Source organism: Antechinus flavipes, chromosome 3, assembly GCF_016432865.1.
Source record: "Antechinus flavipes isolate AdamAnt ecotype Samford, QLD, Australia chromosome 3, AdamAnt_v2, whole genome shotgun sequence".
Taxonomy (NCBI): domain Eukaryota; kingdom Metazoa; phylum Chordata; class Mammalia; order Dasyuromorphia; family Dasyuridae; genus Antechinus; species Antechinus flavipes.
The window spans coordinates 148,238,559-148,257,592 of NC_067400.1; the positions used below are offsets into that span (position 1 = coordinate 148,238,559).

At 32.6% G+C, this 19,034-nt stretch overlaps 1 protein-coding gene across 1 annotated transcript in view; it reads right to left on the reverse strand.

The window, feature by feature from the left end:
• ABCC4 (ATP binding cassette subfamily C member 4) overlaps positions 1-19,034 on the reverse strand; it is a 271,583-nt gene that overhangs the window by 53,492 nt on the left and 199,057 nt on the right. Inside the window, 5 exon segments of the mRNA XM_051984011.1 lie at positions 2,658-2,849; positions 4,257-4,357; positions 6,168-6,278; positions 8,420-8,539; positions 11,021-11,171. Of these exon segments, the coding sequence (XP_051839971.1) occupies positions 2,658-2,849; positions 4,257-4,357; positions 6,168-6,278; positions 8,420-8,539; positions 11,021-11,171 (675 nt within the window).

Sequence of the window (19,034 nt, forward strand, 5' to 3'; positions counted from 1 at the left end):
CTCGTTTGTAGCTTAAAAATCAAATCCAAAACAACGCAGTTAAATTTGATGCTTAAGAAAGTTGCATGGGAAGAAGGAATGCTATATTTGGAGTTGAAGGAATTCAGGGACCAAATGATTTTTGTGGAACTTCTAAGGCTCTAAAGCTATGATTCTAAGTAAGCAGAGTGTCTGTAACCACAGGATTCCTTTTGGTACTAAAAAACAGCATTTCAAAGCCAATTTAACCAACATCATTAATCTTTTCTGTCCATTCAATCTTCAACTCTTTATATCCATATTTGCTGAATGCTGCTAAAGCATTCAGCATTATATTCATTTTTTCAGCCAATGAAATATATTATGCATTAAATCATTGATCTAGTACAAGAAATGAAAGGTGAAGGGTTTAAAAAATATCTTTTAAAACTAATTATAAACTTATACCTTGGTAATGAGTATATGTTTATATGGGGGTAAACCTTTGTTACCTTCCTACTTTATATCAGTATATCACCATTCATCTATTCATTCTACATACATTTAACAATTCTTATTATGTATAGCTGTTATTAATTCAATTATTTGTGACTCCATTTGGGCTTTTATTGGCAAATATACTAGAGTGATTTGTCATTTCCTTCTCCAGTTCATTTTACAGATGAAAAAACGAAAGCAAACAGAGTTAAATTACTTATCTAGGGTCACACAACTAGAAACTGTCTAAGACCAGATATGAACTTAGGAAGATGAGTTTTCCTGATTCCAGGTATGGCATTCTATCAATTGTGTCACTTAGCTGCTTATTATATGCATAATGCAATCCTACATGGATTGTAAAATAATGTAAAAAGTCCATTCAAATCCAACAATTCAACAGCTATATTAAAATGACTACTATATGTTGAATATTATGCTGCATAATAATTAATTGTTAGCAAAACTCCTTTTAAACATCAGGTCATTATTATTATACATGTATACTATTTTATTTATTTCATACAACCCTGTAAGTACTATTATCCCCATTTTACAGATGAGCAAACTGAGGTAGGATGAAGTTAAATGATTCACATACCTTGTAAGTATTTGATGCTAGATTTGAATTGTGATCTTCCTGACTCCTAAACCTAGATCTCTATTCACTGTACCACCTAGCTACATACTAGGGAAAATGTAGAGCTTAAAATTTGTCTCTACCCTTAGGTAACTCATAAGGTAAAACATATGCACAGATAATGACACAAGACAGGATGCATTAAAGAGATACAGAACAAACTGCTATCTGAATACATAACATCAGTTCTTAAGTCTGGTTCCTTCTTTTTCTTTAATTTCTTTCACATACCTCTCCCATTGTTTCTTTCTCCTGCTCCATTTCCAAATCACCTTACCCAAGAATAGCTTAATTATCTACCATCAGATATGGCAATAGACTTTTCCCAAGCTACCACAACTTGGATGTATCCTATGCTACCACAACAGGGTAATGTTTCCACTCTACAACTCTGACCACTTCATTCTCATGTTCAGAAAATGTGAGTGGTCCCCCAGTGAATTTTAAAATCTTTAGTTTTAATTCTAGGTTTTCTACAACTTGGCCCTGACCTATATTCTTAGCTTTATCTCATGAAATTTTTATTCAAACATGTAACCCATCACTCATCTAGACAACTTACAATTACACCTACAATTTTCCGTCAACTTCTCACATCATATACTTAGACATAAAAGTTACATCATAAATTATAAGAGTAAGGAAGAAAAGGAAAAGATTATGACTAAAGAAGGGATTTTTATGCCAGTCATTTTCAGAAATCCCTCTATGGGACAGCTTTTTAAAGAAAACTGAACTCAAATCAATACAATTGTTTTTGTAAAGAGTACATCAACTGACTACTCTGTTGTTCTACTCACCAGTCTTGAGACATCTTAGAACAAAACACAGTTGTTGGCCTCTGCAACTCTCTATATGGTTCCTTCTTCTTAGAATGTAAGGTTCTGGAGGCCAAGGATTCATTGGTTTTGTATGTGTATTTCCACCAATTAAACAGTGCTTTGCACACAGAAAATTCTTGAGAAATATTCTTTACTTTTAGTCATTCATCTTATGCTTGTAATATACTTTCATTCTCGCTCCCTATCAGCTGATACACTTCCCACAATTTTAAGTCCTAGTTCAGGAATAAGCTGCTCCATGCATCCTTCCTTAAATCCCTTATCTTTCTACTTTTTCTTGCATCTCAGCAGCACTCTGAATATGGCCTATGTGCTTAACAAATTAGAGTTTATTTGGATACCTGTCTTAGATACTCTAAGATCACAGATTTTAAAGTTGTAGAGCTCCAAACTCGTGTTTTATTCTTCACAGAATAACAGCACATACAGAACAATGACCATCTGAGAAATATTTATCTAACTAAATTAAATATATTATGAGGCATAATACAATTGAAATCAAGATTCAGATCATGTCAATAGTGGAAAAAGAAAATGATAGTCCACAATGGTGTGTTCTACTTCCAAGGAGATTTTTACTAAGATCTTAACAGGCTAATTGTGTATATGAAGGAATGAAGATAGCCCTCAATAAACACAATGGATAAAAAACTGAAAAGCAGAAAATATGCTACATGTTTTACTGTTTTTCAAAAGGAAAGAAAACATTTAATACGTACTTTTTCTTTTGATTTAATGAGTGCAGTCAAGTGCTTCAGTATCACAGGTCCATCCAAACTATAAGTGAAATTAACATTATCAAAGACGATCATTCCTTCGTGTGGCCAGTTTGGTGGTGGTGGTTTTTTGGATTCCCATGGGGCTTCTTTTTCAAGATCTGTATATTCAATTACTCTTTCTGCAGATATCATCTAAAAGATAAATATGAAGATATAAACACCAAAGTTAGTTTGGGTCGATAATAGTCTTTTAATTTAGCAAAAAGTGATTGGTTACATAATTACTTTTTAAAAAATATTAGGAATCTGTCATATGAATGGATTTAAATCATTCTGCAGCTTGTTTATCAGAGATCCAATCAAAGTATGTCTTTAGTATTGAGAAAAGGTGCTTTTCGAGGAGTCTTATTTCCTTATGTGCAAGGCAAGTAATACAAAAAACATTCTGTGCTTGCCTTTTTCCCCACTTTTTTCTTTTTTAATAGCTTTTTATTTTTCCAAATACATGCAAAAATAGTTTTCAACATTAACCTTTGCAAAACTTTGTGTTCTAAATTTTTCTCCTTCCTCCCCCCATCTCTTCCTCCCCTAGAGAGCAAGCAATCCAACATAGGTAAAACAATGCAATTCTTCTAAATATATTTCTATATTTGTCATGTTGTGCATGTGCTTGTCTTTCTTACTTCTTATATACCATGCTTATCTAAAAATATTTCTCTATCAAAAAAAGTAAAAGTTCAATACAATTTGTCAAATAAAATGGTGTGCAAAAGCTTTTTTTAAAAATATATTCCTCTTGAAAACTGGGAGAAAAATCACTTGGCAAATTTATAAATAAGATTATTCCTAAACTAGACTTTCTGAGAGAAACACAAAAGTTACCTTCTGTGTAACATTAAAAAAAAAAAGAAAGTTAGAAATCCATAGTCATTTCAGAGTTTTGATTTATTCAGTGATCTGAGACACAGCTGATGTTCAGACACTCCTCAAACAGAAGATGAGTATTCACCACCTAATAATCTGTATTCCTATGGGGGACAGTGAGAGATTTTGCTAAAATCAAGTACTACCTGAAACTTCAATTCAACGTTCAGCAACCTCTTAATGTATTGGAATAGCCAACTCAACACTTCTTCCTATTCTTTCCTAATTTTTTTGTGTAAATACTAAAACTTAAAAGATACCAAAATTCAAAAATTGGATAATCACCTTTCTCCTGAATATAAGCTCAAAATATTGGGTCATTCTATATCAGAAAAGAGGACCAGCTCATTAAGAAATAATAAAGCATAATTTTCTAAAAGACTTAGCAATAACCTCACTAGTACTTCAGAATCTGCCTCCTACAGAGAAATTTATTACATCTGAAGGCAGCTTGTGATGAATCTAAAACCTGCTGACATAGCATACAGAAGACTGAGAAAAAGATGTATTACATTTTATTTTGCATTAACTTTAAACAGATGGAAGAAGGATCTAAAAAACTCTGTTAGCCACAATGTAAAAATAACAGTTTTAATATTTTCAACAAGAAATGCTTTTATGTCACTTAATAGCAAGGGAACTTGAAAAGACTAAGAATGTAAAGATAAATATTACCATATTTTCAACTTCGGCACTTTGTCTAACTCCCCACTGAAACATTCCCATGAGAGTGATGGCATAGGACAATGCCAACCCAACTTGCCCAGCATTCAGAGCTAAAAGATGAGGAGGAAAAGGAAATAAAATCAATTCAGGATTATCAAACCAAACCCAATTGCTTCATCTATCTCACATACAAGTGAAAGATTCCAAATAGAAGGTTTTCTTAATCACAAACATATCAGTAAATATTATTTATGAATATCCTGCTCCTGTTTTTTAAAAGTAGTTATGCTATCATATTGCTTGCCTTCTCATTGGGTGGGGAAGAGGACGGAGGGAGATAATTTGGAACTCAAAATTTTTATTTTTAAAAATTTTAAGTGTTTGATTTTTCCAAAGATAATTTTCAACATTCACCTTTGTTGAAAAACAAACAAAAAAACACCTTGCATTCCAAATTTTTCTAACTTTCCTTCCCCTTCTCCCCTCCCCAAGACAGCAAGCAATCTGATATAGGTTAAACATGTGCTATTGTTCCAAACATATTTCCATATTTACTATGTTGCACAATAAAAAAAAAGAGAGAGAGAGAAAAAAAGGAAAAAAAAAAAAAGGAAACAAACAACAGTGAAATGTGAAAATAATATTCTTTGATCCATATTCAGTCTCCATACTTCTCTTTCTGGATGTGGATGGTAGTCTCTATTACAAATTTACTTAAATTGCTCTGAATCACCCCATTGGTGAAAAGAATCTCAAAAATTTTTTAAAAAATTAATGTTCGAATAAATGAAATATAATTATTTTTTAAAAAATTAACCTGAATTTCAATTTAACAAGAATTTATTAGATGCCTACTCTGGGCTGAGACTTGTACTAGATTCTGGTGTACTAGATACTGGATAGTCCCTGTCCTCAAAGAATTTATATTCTTATGTATTATTAGAGCACAAGACAGAGAGAAAATAAACACTAAGTGTTATTAAAGGTTATAAGAGAATTAGGAGGACATTTGTGACCACTAGCAATAGGAAAAAGGCAGGAAATATCTCTAGTAAGTACATGGGAGGGCAATCCAATTATGAAGGTCATTCTGTACAAAGTAGTAAAGAAGGAGAAGGAATATGGTATAAAGGGAAATACAAGATGGCTAATTAAATCTCACAATACCACCAAGCAGTATTATTATCTTTATTTTAGAGATGAACATATAGGGCCTCACAGTACTTATGAAACTTGCTCATGATTACATGACTATGCAAAACCCAAACTAAGATTTGGCTAAAACAAAAGTTAATTTTGACAATTTTTTTCCCCAAATTATGTTCATCATGAATTATGGCACTTCGTAAGAAACTGCCTCAATACTTCTTCGGATCTTGAATGCAAACTTTGAGGAAACTATCTCTAAGATACATGTAAATTGCATGAGGGAGAGTGACACACACTAAGTTTAAAAGATAGGCTGGAGGCTAGTGATGAATGGCTTTACATGTCAAAAAGAAGAGTTTGTATTTGACCATGAAGGCCCCAGTAGGCCACAATTGGGAAGCTACTTAAGCAGGAGAAAAGATATGGTCTTAAAGCTGAATATGGCACTGGCTGACTCTTCTTCCTCCATCTCCAAACAGATTTCTATATAATGCTCCATCTGCCGATGCATTCAGTTTATGTTTTGTTGCCTCCATCAAATCAAAGAAAGATAAAAGGAAATGGCAGACCACAAAGTAGTTCATCTAACTGAACCACATCCATGCCTCACATTTAACAAAACACTTTGTCAGTGTTTTAGTAGCAATCCATGAAAAACCAAACAGTACAGGACTTGAATTTCAATATGGAGGCGGGAGTTTCACTGAGTAACTGTAAACACAACCATAAATTGTAATCATACCATAAATAGTTCATCCCATCTGTACTTACTTTGGGCTAGAATCAGGGAACCAAAGGCAGTGACTATAACAAAGATGGCACAGATGGCGTCCAGACGCACAGCAAACCATCGGGACGTCGTCAAAAATAAGAACCAAGCCTCTAAATGTAAAAATCATAATAGGGATAATGAATAAATAATCAAGAATTAGATGTAAATGAAGTGTGAGATATTTCGTTTGATTGGACTACACACAAAAGATAAATCTTAGGTTTTCTAGGACTTAGCACACAGTGGGATGAGACATTCATTATTAGATGCACAGCCATGCTTGGCAAATGTGAGAGACCTCAGAGTAACACAAGACAATATATATGGTATGAATTATGTCAAATGGTGCAAAGGCCTTGTATAATGGATGTATTGTGAGATTCAACCAAGAGGTCATTAACAGAAGTCACAGTTGCATAATAAAAACCCGAGTTTTCTGAGTAAGCTGAAAAAGAGCAGAGAGAACACTGGACTTGGACATCAAGTATTCTTTCCACCCACCTCTGGAACAGCTTTTGTCGTTCACTGACTTCTGGCAAGTCAGTTCATGCTTTTCACCTATAAAATGAGTGGGTGGGAGGATAATAATAGTAATAACTCAAATTTATATACAGCTTTAAGGTATGCAAAGTACTTTACATATATTATCTTTTTTAAAATCTCACAATACCACCAAGCAGTATCATCATTTGCATTTTAGAGATGAGCAAATAGAGTCTTACAGTACTTATGTGACTTGCTCATGATTACATGGCTATGTAAAACTCAAACCAAGATTTGGCTAAATCAAGAGTTAATTTTGACAATTTAAAAAAAATTTTTTAAAAATAAATTGTGTTCATCATGAATTATGGTACTTTGTAAGAAATTGCCTCAATACTTCTTCCAATCTTGAATGTAAACTTTGAGGAAACTATCTAAATTCTTTGTCTCTTTTAAAGAATTTTGAATCACTATTACAACCCTACATATGCTAGCAACTTGGAGGACCAATAAAGTCATTTTATATCTTCGTCTTATTAAAATTACTATGTATCTTGGGGGCAGCTAAGTGGCCCTGAAGTCATGAGAACCTGAGTTCAAATCTGGCCTCAGACACTTAACCTTCCCTAGCTGGGGCATCACTTGACCCTGGGCAAGTCACTTAACTTAACCCCAACTGCCTCAGAAAAAAGAAAGAAAAAAAGAAAGAAAGAAAGAAATGAAAAAAAATTTTAAATTACCATGTACCTAAAAAAAACTTAACAGTAAACAATGAAGCTTGAAAGTTTGTATACAAATCATTTTTATTTTCACATCCTAATGTTTTCTTTTGGGATAACAATGACTAAATCCAGGCTGGCAGATATTTTGAAATTTTATCAGTGACATAGAAATTAAAGCATGTGGACATGAAGTATATAAAGGATACAGGAACTAGACTCTTACCTTTAGAGCTTAATTCTTTAAAAAAAAAAAAAAAACTTAGCTATACTTTTCACCATTTTAAAGGCTTCCGAGGGACCTGGATACTTATGCAAAAGTGTCTCAAGGAAGCCTGGCACATACTAAATATTTAATAAATGTTTATTGATTGCAAAAATGATGTTCCATATTCATTCAACATGCAAATATTCAAGACACAGTACAATGGAAAAGAACTGTGGATGCCAGGAATTAGAAGATCCTGGATGTTCCACTTATTAATTTAAGAAAATCAACTCACTGAGTTTTTTGTATGTTAGAATAAGATTATAATACTTGATTCTTATGATTATAAATTCATCACAGAAATAAGATAATATTCTCTAAGAGAGTAAACATATCTTCTCTAGTTTTTCAGAAGCTGTCTACTACAGGGAAATGTATTACCCATGAAGACAGCTCGTCATGACTATTTTAACAGCTGACAAAGCATTTAGAGGGAGGAAAAATGTATGGCTGTAAATTGTATTTATTACTCTAAGAAAAGGAGAAGGGATTGGTAAAAATTAGAAGGAAATAAGAAAACTTTAACCCTGGAAAATAGTATTAAAAATAGTGGAGAAGGGGAAAGAAAGGTGTGTCAAGGTGAAATGGGATGGCAAAGAAAGGAGGGAAAGAAGGCACAGAAAAGGGAGAAGAAAGCTAGCAGTAGGAAGAAAAATACAAAGGAAAATATGTCAGCTCTCAAATTAGGAAAGAGGGAAGGCCACCAGAGTGAGGAGGTCACAACCTGAACAGGTGGTGAATCATTCATCCTTTGCAAGAACATTCCCAAAGATGTACAGACCTGAATGAAGATCCTGATGAGCATCAAATAATTCCTGGAATCTTTGCTCAGCTCTGTATGCCCGGATGGTCCAAAGCCCTTGAAGAGAAGATGACAAGTGGGAAAATACTGGGCTCCGAGCTACAAAGCAGAAAGAGAAACAAGTCAGGCAGAATAATTCCACGTTCTCTAGCTCAGCCCCACTAGTCATAGAATCAAAGAGAACTGGAAGGTTTCTTTAGCAATCATTTTGTTCAATACCTCATTTTATAGGGAGAAAAAACTAAGAATTGGGGAGGGGGGGGATGTTGAGTGATTTGCTTAAATTAACATGTAAGAATAGAAACTTAGAAGAGTTTCTAAACCAAGTGTAGTTTTTAGTTTGTGAATCAAATATGTCAAAGAATAGTCCTGGATGCAAATGAAGAGAAAAAGAAAGTTTTTTTTTTTTCCTTGTGTGCTCTACTTTCAGGTTTCTTTTTGTTTTGCAAGTCAAAACAGTTTTTACTTAGAATATGTGAAATTGAAAATCCTGGTCTAATATCTGTTCAAATGACCTTCAATTGCAAATTAAAAATCCATCTGGAATGGTGCTTTTGCTATTTGGAGTAATTTTTCATCACTTGAGTGCATCTGAGGAGCTCTTTCTTTGTGTACACTATGCTTGAATAGTCACTTTATAGGTCACTCTGAAAGGGTTATCCAGGTATTGTACTGGCGTCTGTTCTCACATGACCTACTCAGCAGAAATGGCTTTCAGGAATCCTGACTTTAACTCCAGGAGACCCAGGGATGCTTTTATGACTGCATAGCTGGAAATTTGGTCCTGTCATTTGGTCTTCATCATAGCACATGATGTTCCTAGCACGTTTTCAGTATTGGAATGTAGACTTAATTGCAAGGCCAGGGCTCTTAAACATGAAATACCCTGACAAGTTCTACCATTCTATAGAAATGCATTTTGGCTTGGGAGTTGATGTCATGTTACTTGGCAGATTGTTGCTTTCTAAATACTGTTTAACAATTCTCGTTCCTTGTGCATATCCATCTCTAGTATGCTACCAAACTGCCATCATTCAGCTTCAGATTTTCATTCTTTCTTGTTCCTAGGATTACAAATAGGGTTTGTTAAGGCAGGATGTGATATCTGTCTTTTCGATAGCACAATTTCACAAAAAGTCATCATTGTCCTATCCTAGAGTAAATAATCACTGATACTTGGGAGAAGTACAGAATGCTGGTTTTAATTATCCTTATACTTGTGTATGTACTAAGAAGCAAGGTCTAGGAAAATACTGCAGAGAGGAAATTTTTCAAGAATGGATTGATGGTCTCCATCTAACTTCCAAGCAATGCAATGTGAAGGGAAATCAAGGAAGGGCCCCAACTTTCTGGACAGTCATCTTGTGATAGTCTTGGGAGGACAGAAAGAGAATGGCACATGGCAGGCAATCATGGGTTACTGTGATTTGCCCTGGAAGAATGTATATACATTCTGGATTTGCCCAGAGTCATAGAGTTTATGTGTTAAATATCTGAGACCAGATTTGAACTTGGAGCCAATGTTCTACCGACTGCACCATCTAGCTGCCCTCTCTTCTCTTTCTTTTGAGGATATTATTTCAAGGTCTGTTTAAAGCGGGAGAAAACCCAACAAGAGCAATATGATGGTGAAATGAGGTGAAACTCAGAACTGCTAATAACTTAATTTTTAGCCTCTTTATAATGATTGTACCTGCTACATAATAACTGTAATTAGACAAAGAAGAAAAAAATCTTTCCAAACTTTTAATGACATATTTTAAAATATTAAGAAATCAAAAAAAAAAAAAATCCTTGTACATCCTCTCTATTTTTTTCTTTTCCTAAACAGGGAAACATGTTAAATTAAGAAATTTCATTTTGCATTTTCATCAAAGAATAGTATAACATTCTTAAGATCAAGTGTATTTTATATATAATTTTGACATAACATATGAATAAAAAAATGACTAACTACAGAATCTGCTGTTGCTGATCTTTGCCAGTCCATCAAGTGTGACCAGCATCATCTAAGGAGAAATGGATGACTTTTTGTCATAAACAGCTGGTAGGTAATGGCAGCATTCTCTAAATTGTCAATAAGAGTTTTATTATCATGAAATAGAACACTATAATATCTAGATTAAAAAAAATTACATCTATTTAATTAATTCCCAGTATGGAAAATTCTATTAATGCCTTAATAGCAACATCTCTAATTTATAGTCCTTAAAAGTTCTCAGGGGTATTAAGACTAGCTCATAAACCCCAGCTAATATGCACAACTCTGTTCTTTTTTCCCTTTCTCCTTACTGATTTTCCTAGAATTCTGACCAAATTTTATCCCTATCAAAATAAAACGCTTATTTTTTAGAATATAGTCTTTATTCCCTACCCATCCTAGGCTCACCGAAATTCTTGACCCTCTTATCAGTATTCTTGTTTATTTCTGTGACCCTAGATATGAACTAATATTTCTGTAAGGAATATGTGGGAAGACTAATTTTACAAGTTTAAGCAAACCAAATGCTCTATATTTCTTATAGAACAGACTCAAATCAATTCTATTAGGTCATTTTAATTGAGTCTTTCATTACTTACTTGTAGACTCCAGACGTTTCACATCTCTTGAAGTTTCTAAGAAGTAGCGTCGAAGAAAAATGAAAATAATAGCAAGAGGAATTAAAGGGATTGCAATCCATGGGATCACAGCTATAGCCACAGCTACCACAGCAATTACTTGTAGAAGTGTCTGAAACAATAACAACAAATGTGATGGTTTATTAAGAGTTATTTGGAAGGAAACAAAAAAAGCATTTTGAAGATCATTTAGGACTACAATAATGCTTGTTATTTAACATTTTATGGATAGGTAAAATCTTTTTTTCCCGAGAAAGGCTTGTGAAAAGAAAAAACTTGTTTATGAAATTAATAGAATATAATAAAATTATGATTTATATTATAAACATATATATTATATACATAAATATAATTATAAATAAAAAATAAAATAAAATACAAATTAAAATTTTGTTAGTTTGGACAAAGTAAGTGCCATTGTGGAAAGAGCCAAGCCTGGATTCAGGAAGATTCATCTTCCTATGTTCAATCTGGCCTCAGATATTTACTAGACAGGTGACTGTAGACAAGCTACTTAACTTTGCCTCAGTTTCCTCATCTGTAAAATGAGCTAGAGAAGGCAATATTCCAATATCTTTGCCAAGAAAATCCTAAATGAAGTCACAGGAGTCAGATATAAATGAATAACAAACAAATCAAAGGCAAGAGTACAGAGTAATGGTGTTTAATCACTATGAAATAATATTTTGAAATGCTTAGCCTAGTGCCTGACACTACATAAACGTTAGCTATTAAATAACAACAATGATAATTGCAGTTATTATTGTAGAATAAGGACTGAAAGGAGCTGAGCTGCAGTTTATTTCAAGGGGCCCACAAATCTATAATACATACTAAGCACTATAATTTTGATCTTATTTAGTGCCAAAAAGTCATACATGAGCCAGTATAATAATTACTATATTTCAAATTCTTGAGTATGCTCTTATGATGAATAAAATAAAAATGAGTATATACATTTATTTATTTTCAATAAAGTACAAGCACAGTTCATTTTATTGTATTTCACAGAAATTGTGGGGAGGGTTTTTTTTTTTTTTAAACAAATGGCAATTTTTTTTGTGGCAATCCTATGCTTAGCAAGTCTATGGGTATCATTTTTTCCAATAGTATATGCTCACATCACATCTTCATGTCACATTTAGATTATTCTCACAAAATTTCAAACTTCTCCAGTATTATTATATCTGTTAAGGTGATCTAGGATCAATGATCTTTGATGTGATTATTGTAATTGTTTTGGGAAAGTATGAATCATGCCCATATAAGATGGCAAATTTAATCAATAAAAATTTTGTGTTCTGTCTATTTCATTGACTGGCCATTCCCTGATCTCTGTCTCTTCTCGGGCCTACTATTCCCTGAGAGGCAATAATACTGAAGAATATTACATAAAGTGAGTTGATAAAGCAGTGGCAGAATATGAGAGGACTGACTCCAATTTTGAAAAAAAACTCTATATGGGTAAAAAGATATCAAACAGCATTGAATGTTATAGAGAAATCTTTCTCAAAAAGAAGAGTCAATCAATGTGGCAAATTTCATTGCTGTCTTATTTTAAGAAATTGCCACAGCCACTCCAACTTTCAGCAGCCTATCAGTCCAGCCAACAACACTGAGGCAAGACCTTCTCCAACAAAAAGATTACAAGTTGCTGAAAATTCTGATGATTAATCTGTTTTTTTTTTAAGCAACAAAGTCTTTTTCTTTTTCTTAAAGCTTTTTATTTTTCAAAACACATGCATGGATAATTCTTCAATATTAGCCCTTGCAAAACCCAACAAAATAATTATTTACTTAGACATGAATACAGTATAGTGTTGCACATTTAAGAAGTTATAGTAGTGTACACATAACTTTTATATTCAGTGGGAAATAAAAAAATTTGTATGACTTGCTTTATTGCAATATTTACTTTATTGTTGTGGTCTGGAGCTGAACACACAATATCTCCAAGGTATGCTTGTGTTAGTATTACTGAATTCCCAGCAGGTTTTTATCATGTGCTTTCTCAAGTTAATCTGCAAGTTTAAAAATGTGCCATCATGTTCAAAGAGAAGGTTGAAAACTATTCGTGTAGAGAACAGATCTGAGACTCTCAATCTACTTCAACTAATTTTAATCTGACAAACAATAACTAGAAAGGCAAGGGACAAGAAAAAGTTCAACAATCAACAACCAATGTGGATGACGAATAAAGGACATAGAGGGGTAATCTGGCAGACTGAATGAAAAAGGTATCATTTTTGCTAGATGTACAGCTAGTTTTCTGGGCTTCTATTCCCTACTGTCCTATGATGATGATAGAAAGAGTCTTTAAAATGAAATAAACAAATGAGAATTAAGTGTTGGATTTTCTAGATTACTAAAAGTATAACTGAGTATGTAGGGGTTGCATTGATCTACTATCTCATTTGATCTTTACAACAATTTTTCCATGTAGAAGGGCAGAGATTGCGGTCTACATTTTGCAGATAAGACATTGAGACATCATGAAAATTGAGTGACTTGCCCAAAGTTAGTGAGAGATAAGAATCCAGGTCTACTAACTCCTGATTAGTAGTAAATTAATTTAAGATTAATTAATGGATGTCTTAAATGAGCAAAAGAATAAAATTTTGACCCTTTTGGATGAAAAGGAATACTAGGGAGGTTATCTTAAAGTATTTAGCCAAAGCCTCAGGCAGAATAGTATATAAGTATGAAATTGTCCCCTTTTTGATACCTAAGAGAAATATATATTAGGTCAAAATTAGGTTCTTTTTAAGAGTCTAAATCTGACCAAGTCACCTTCAGGCTGCCAAGTCATCCCCAGGAAAGAAGTAAACAAAATTATGCAAGATTTTCTTTTAGAATTTAATGGTAGAAGATGGATGAAGTGAGGCAAATAACATATTCACTGCTAGCTACTTATATAATCTCTGAAGGAACAAAACAAAACACAACTGTAAAAGACAAGGGATTTTGATAAAATTATACACTCAACCACCCAAAGACTGCTTTCCTGAAACCAATCTCATCTTCTACTCTCAAGTTATATAATCAAGCTCCCCACTGACTCCAAAGAGCCCTTAATTTCCAGGCTACTTGTCTGACAATGGAAAATCCCTTGGGCCAGAATCCAAGTAACACTCATTAGATGCTGCAAAGACTATTAAAATAACAATAGATCCACACGACCCAGATGATTCAAACCTGTTTTTAATAGTCACTATTGGACTACATGGTACAAGTATGGTCACTGGAAGAAAAAAAAAGTACCAGTCAACATTTATTGTTTTTAACTAAACTCTGTCTGATTCAGAGACAGAAAAGAAACAGGAATTGTCTTTAAAGGGATTGCAAAGGATGGGAGTAGTATCTTACATAACTACATTAACAATATACACCCCTTCCTCCCCAAATTATGGCTTCATTAAGAAGGAAGCACTTGAGCTGAATTTTTTTTTGAAAATTAAAAAAAATTAATTAAAGCTTTTTATTTTCAAAATATATACATGAATAATTTTCAACATTCACTCTTGCAAAACGTTATGTTCCATATTTTTTCCCTCACTTCCCTCCACCCCAAGTAATCCAATATATGTTAATCATGTGCAACTCTTCTATATGTATTACTTAAGCTGTATTTTGAGGAAAAACTAGTATTCTAAGAGGCAAATGTAAGAGTTTACAAATTCAGAATATGAGGATTTGAATCCCATCTTATGCTATTTAGGAGTGGTTTGACCTAGACTTCTTCCATCTGTAAAATGGTGGATAATAAGACTTCTATGGCCTACTTCTCAGAGCTTTTATAAGAAAACTGAAAAAGGAAAATGTTTCATAAAATATACTATAAATGGGAACAATTATTCTCAAATCAAAGGCCTTTCTTTCTCTAATAATTTTCCAAGAGATTTACTACCTACAAGTAGTCAGACACATGTAAGATTACTTTTTTTCATGAACTATGATTTTTATTTATTTTTTTTATTAAAGCTTTTCATTTACACCATATATACATAGGTAATTTTTCAACATTGACCTTTGCAAAATCTTCTGTTCCAATTTTTTGCCTCTTTCCCAGATTAGTTTTTAGAAAAGAAAAATACTTGCTTCACAAACCAAACTAAATGTAGAGATTATAAATCAGCAGAGAACTGTCTGTTAAAACTACTAATGTAATGAAAATAATACAAAATTCCTCATGTACAGGTGCTACAAGCTAGTAATCTGGAGCACATCCAGCAGAGGGCAACCAGGAAACCATAACATAAGGGGATCTACAGAAAGAATTCAGGATTCTTACTCTACATAAGAGTAGACTGGAGAGAGGACATTAAAGTTGTCAAAAGTATTTGTTCAAAGAAGTTTAAAGGTCCTCATAAAAAAGAAGGATTTATTTTTGTTGGGTAGTTTTTTTTTGTTTGTTGTTGGGTTTTGTTGTGGGACTTTTTTGGCCCCAAAGGATGGACACTACTATCAATGAGTAAAAGTTGGAAAGAAAAACTTCAGTTTGATATAAAGTAAACATTTCTAACAATAAACCTGTCTAAAACTCAAATGGCTGTCTTGGGATATGATACACTGGACATCTTCAAACTGGAAACTGGATGATCCTTGTTGGTTAATATGTGTGGGGATATATAATTTCTGAGGTTTCTTCCATCTCTGAGATTCTGCCATTCTTGCCTTAGGGAAACTATTAAGAAACAATTTTGTGAGAACTGAGCTATTTACTTTTGCGAATACTTGACTTTTTAATACCTAGAATTTCAGCTTGTTAATCTATCACCATAACCATATAGGAAATTAAACAAAAATCAAAACTTTGCCATATGGCTAATATAGCATAATGTATCTTTATAACACTTAAATCAAAAATTCTCTCTGACTTTCTCTCTCTGTCTCTCTCAGACCACGGGGAGGAAAAAAGTGATGCTTTATAATTCAAGTGTACTTACTCACAAAAACTATTTATTCAAAAACAAGCAAGCAAACAAATCCATAAAAACAAATCTCCACCCCAATAATTATATTTTGCTTATTAGTAGGAATAAAGGTGAGGAACAGAAAGTAAACTTTGGAGCTAGAATGATACCAATGTCCAACTAGGACATTAAGCAGTTCATCACTTCATTTTTGTCTTCTATACATATGGTTTCATGTTATATATTTATGCAAATACTCCACACATACATGTCAAACTTAAATTACAGAAAATTAATGCAAAAAATTTTAAAAATTCCATGCAATTATAAATTGTCTACCTTATTTTTTATGATGAATTCTTTTTTCTTTGTTAATAATTCTCATTACAGTTTTTAACAGGCCACCATCTGATCTTTTATGTTTATTTATTTTTTAGAATGAGATTTTTTTTATTTAGGCAGCTGGGTGTTCAAGATCCGAGTTTATATCCTGTCTTAAAGAATTACTGGTTAGGTAAAATGAAGAAAATAATAGCACTCTCTAATAAGGTTGCTATAAGGATCATGTAAAGCAATGTATATTGTGTTGGTTTAGAACTTATTGTGGTGTATGGTGTAAGGTTGTGGTCTAAGCTTATTTTCTGCCAAACTGTCTAGTCAAACAAGAATGTTTAACTAAAATGCTTTGTGTTCTTGATTTCATTAAACACTGTTCATTTCCTTCTGGGTCTTGCGTATCTATTATAAACCACTGTTCTAATTTTACATTTTTATTCTATATTCTTTATTATGTCAAATGGATGTTATTATTTTGTCTTATTTTACAAATACTTTGGCAGTTTCAGTAGAATAGAAAAATGGAAATATTGTCCTTTTTATGATACTGGCATAAGTCAAGCATGTACAACAAATATGCCACTCATTATTTGTTTTCCTTTATTTCTCTATTTAATTGCTGTCATGAAATTTTTATGATAATGCTCTACATGTGTACCAATGGCATATTTGTTTAAAAAAAAACAACTACATAGTAAAGGGAAAGAAGACAGGCATTTTCAGGCTTCCTACAACAGTAAACAGTTTCCCCCTCAAAGTTTGTATTTTTGAATCTGTATTCCATTATGTCTAATTGGTATTTGAAATCTAATGACCAGAGAATAGAAGACCAAACTGTCATCACCATTACTTCCTTGCTACTGTCAAACTATGACAAAAGCTTAGGTCAAATGTTCTTAACATGGGGATTATGAATTTGTATTTAAAAGGGAAATGAACCTATTTGTACACTAACACATAAAATACCAGCTCTTTTTTGTGGTGGCTAAAATTAAAAATGACAAATCAAAAGGATGTCCATTGATTGGGGAATGGCTAAACAGGCTGTTGTACATGATTATGATGAAATCTTATTGTGCTATAAGAAATGATAAGCAGAATGATTTCAGAAAAACCTGGAAAGACTTACATGAAATGATGCAAAATGAAGTGAGTAAGACCAAGAGAAAGTTGTACAAAGTAAGAGTACAATTGTATGATGAAGAAGTGTGAATGATTCAAGTTATTCTCACAAATATAATCTAGGACAATCTCAAATGACTAATGATGAAGCATACGATATTTAGATTGGATGTTGATTTAGAAATTATTTTGTTATATGATGTAAGATTGTAGTCTGTTTAGTTTCTGCTAAACTGTGCAGTCAAAAAAGAACGTTTAACTAAATGGCTTATTTTTTTGGTTTCATTAAATATTTCCTCCAGAAAAAGAACTGATATTATGTGAATACAGACTGAAGCATGTTATTTTTCATTTTCTTTCTTTCACTTTCTTTTATTTGAGTCATCCTGTACAAAATAACTAATATGGAAATGCTTTACATGCTTGCACATGTATAACCTATGTCTCATTGTTTACTGTCTCAGGGAAGAGGGAACCAATAGAGGGAAGGAGGGATAAAATTTGTAACTCAAAACTTTTTTAATGTTAAAAAATTCTTTTAATACATAACTGGGCAAAACATAAAATATTATATATAAAAAGAAATATATTAACAAATGCATTTTAATTAAATTTTTTCCTTTTAACATTTGTATTTTTGTTTATTCAAAAATATTATTCTGAGAAGAGATCAATAGGTTTCACCAGATAGCCAAATGAGTCCATGACACAAAAAAAGATTATGAATCTATAGCTTACCTCCAAGTCCTTACTGCCTAAATTTGTTTTCTAATGATGAATTCATTATAAATTGCTATGAAAGAGAAGCATATCTCTTTAATAACATTCTGGTGAGACTATGTTGGTTGTTAATAATGAAATAGCACAATCTCTAAGGAATCAAAATTGAGGTAATTAAAAAGCAATGGAGAGATTTTTTTGGGGGGAGGGCAGAAAAAAGACTGAAGCACATTACTAATGATGACTTTCACAAAATAAACAATGCAAAAAATAGCAAGATAATTCAAGTTTAACAGATAGACAGCTAGGGCATTGTTACTCAACAAATGTTAAAAGAGTTAAAGAATTTTTGGAGAGTCTAGGGGAAGATGTAGGTAAGAACAGGAAGAGAAGTCATCAATGGGTTATAATCTAAAGGTAGGACCAATAATCATGAAATTATACATTCACTGAAAACTGATAAAATTTGGCTGTGATTTAACAAGCTTAGCAAAAGAAAAAACAAACCCACAGCTAATATTTCATGTAAATGTCAAATAATCTGAGCAAAGTTATAGTTCTCATTCTCTCCCAAAGAAGTTTAGTTTTTTAAAATTAGAATATTCCAAATTTTACTAAAAATATCATGCACGCTCATTATTCTTATCACATTTCAGATGACACAAAGTTAGAAGGGACTGATAATACTGATAACAGTTCCAGATAACACTGGAAGGAAGTGTTTAGTTCCAAAAAGATTCAAATAGCATAATTAGCAAACTATGCAATAAAGTGAGTATATATATATATATATATAAAATCTCAAACTGCAATGAGATCCATAGATTCCACAAATAAGGAAGTGATAATACAAATGTAATCTTCCACAAGCTTCTACAGCCTCT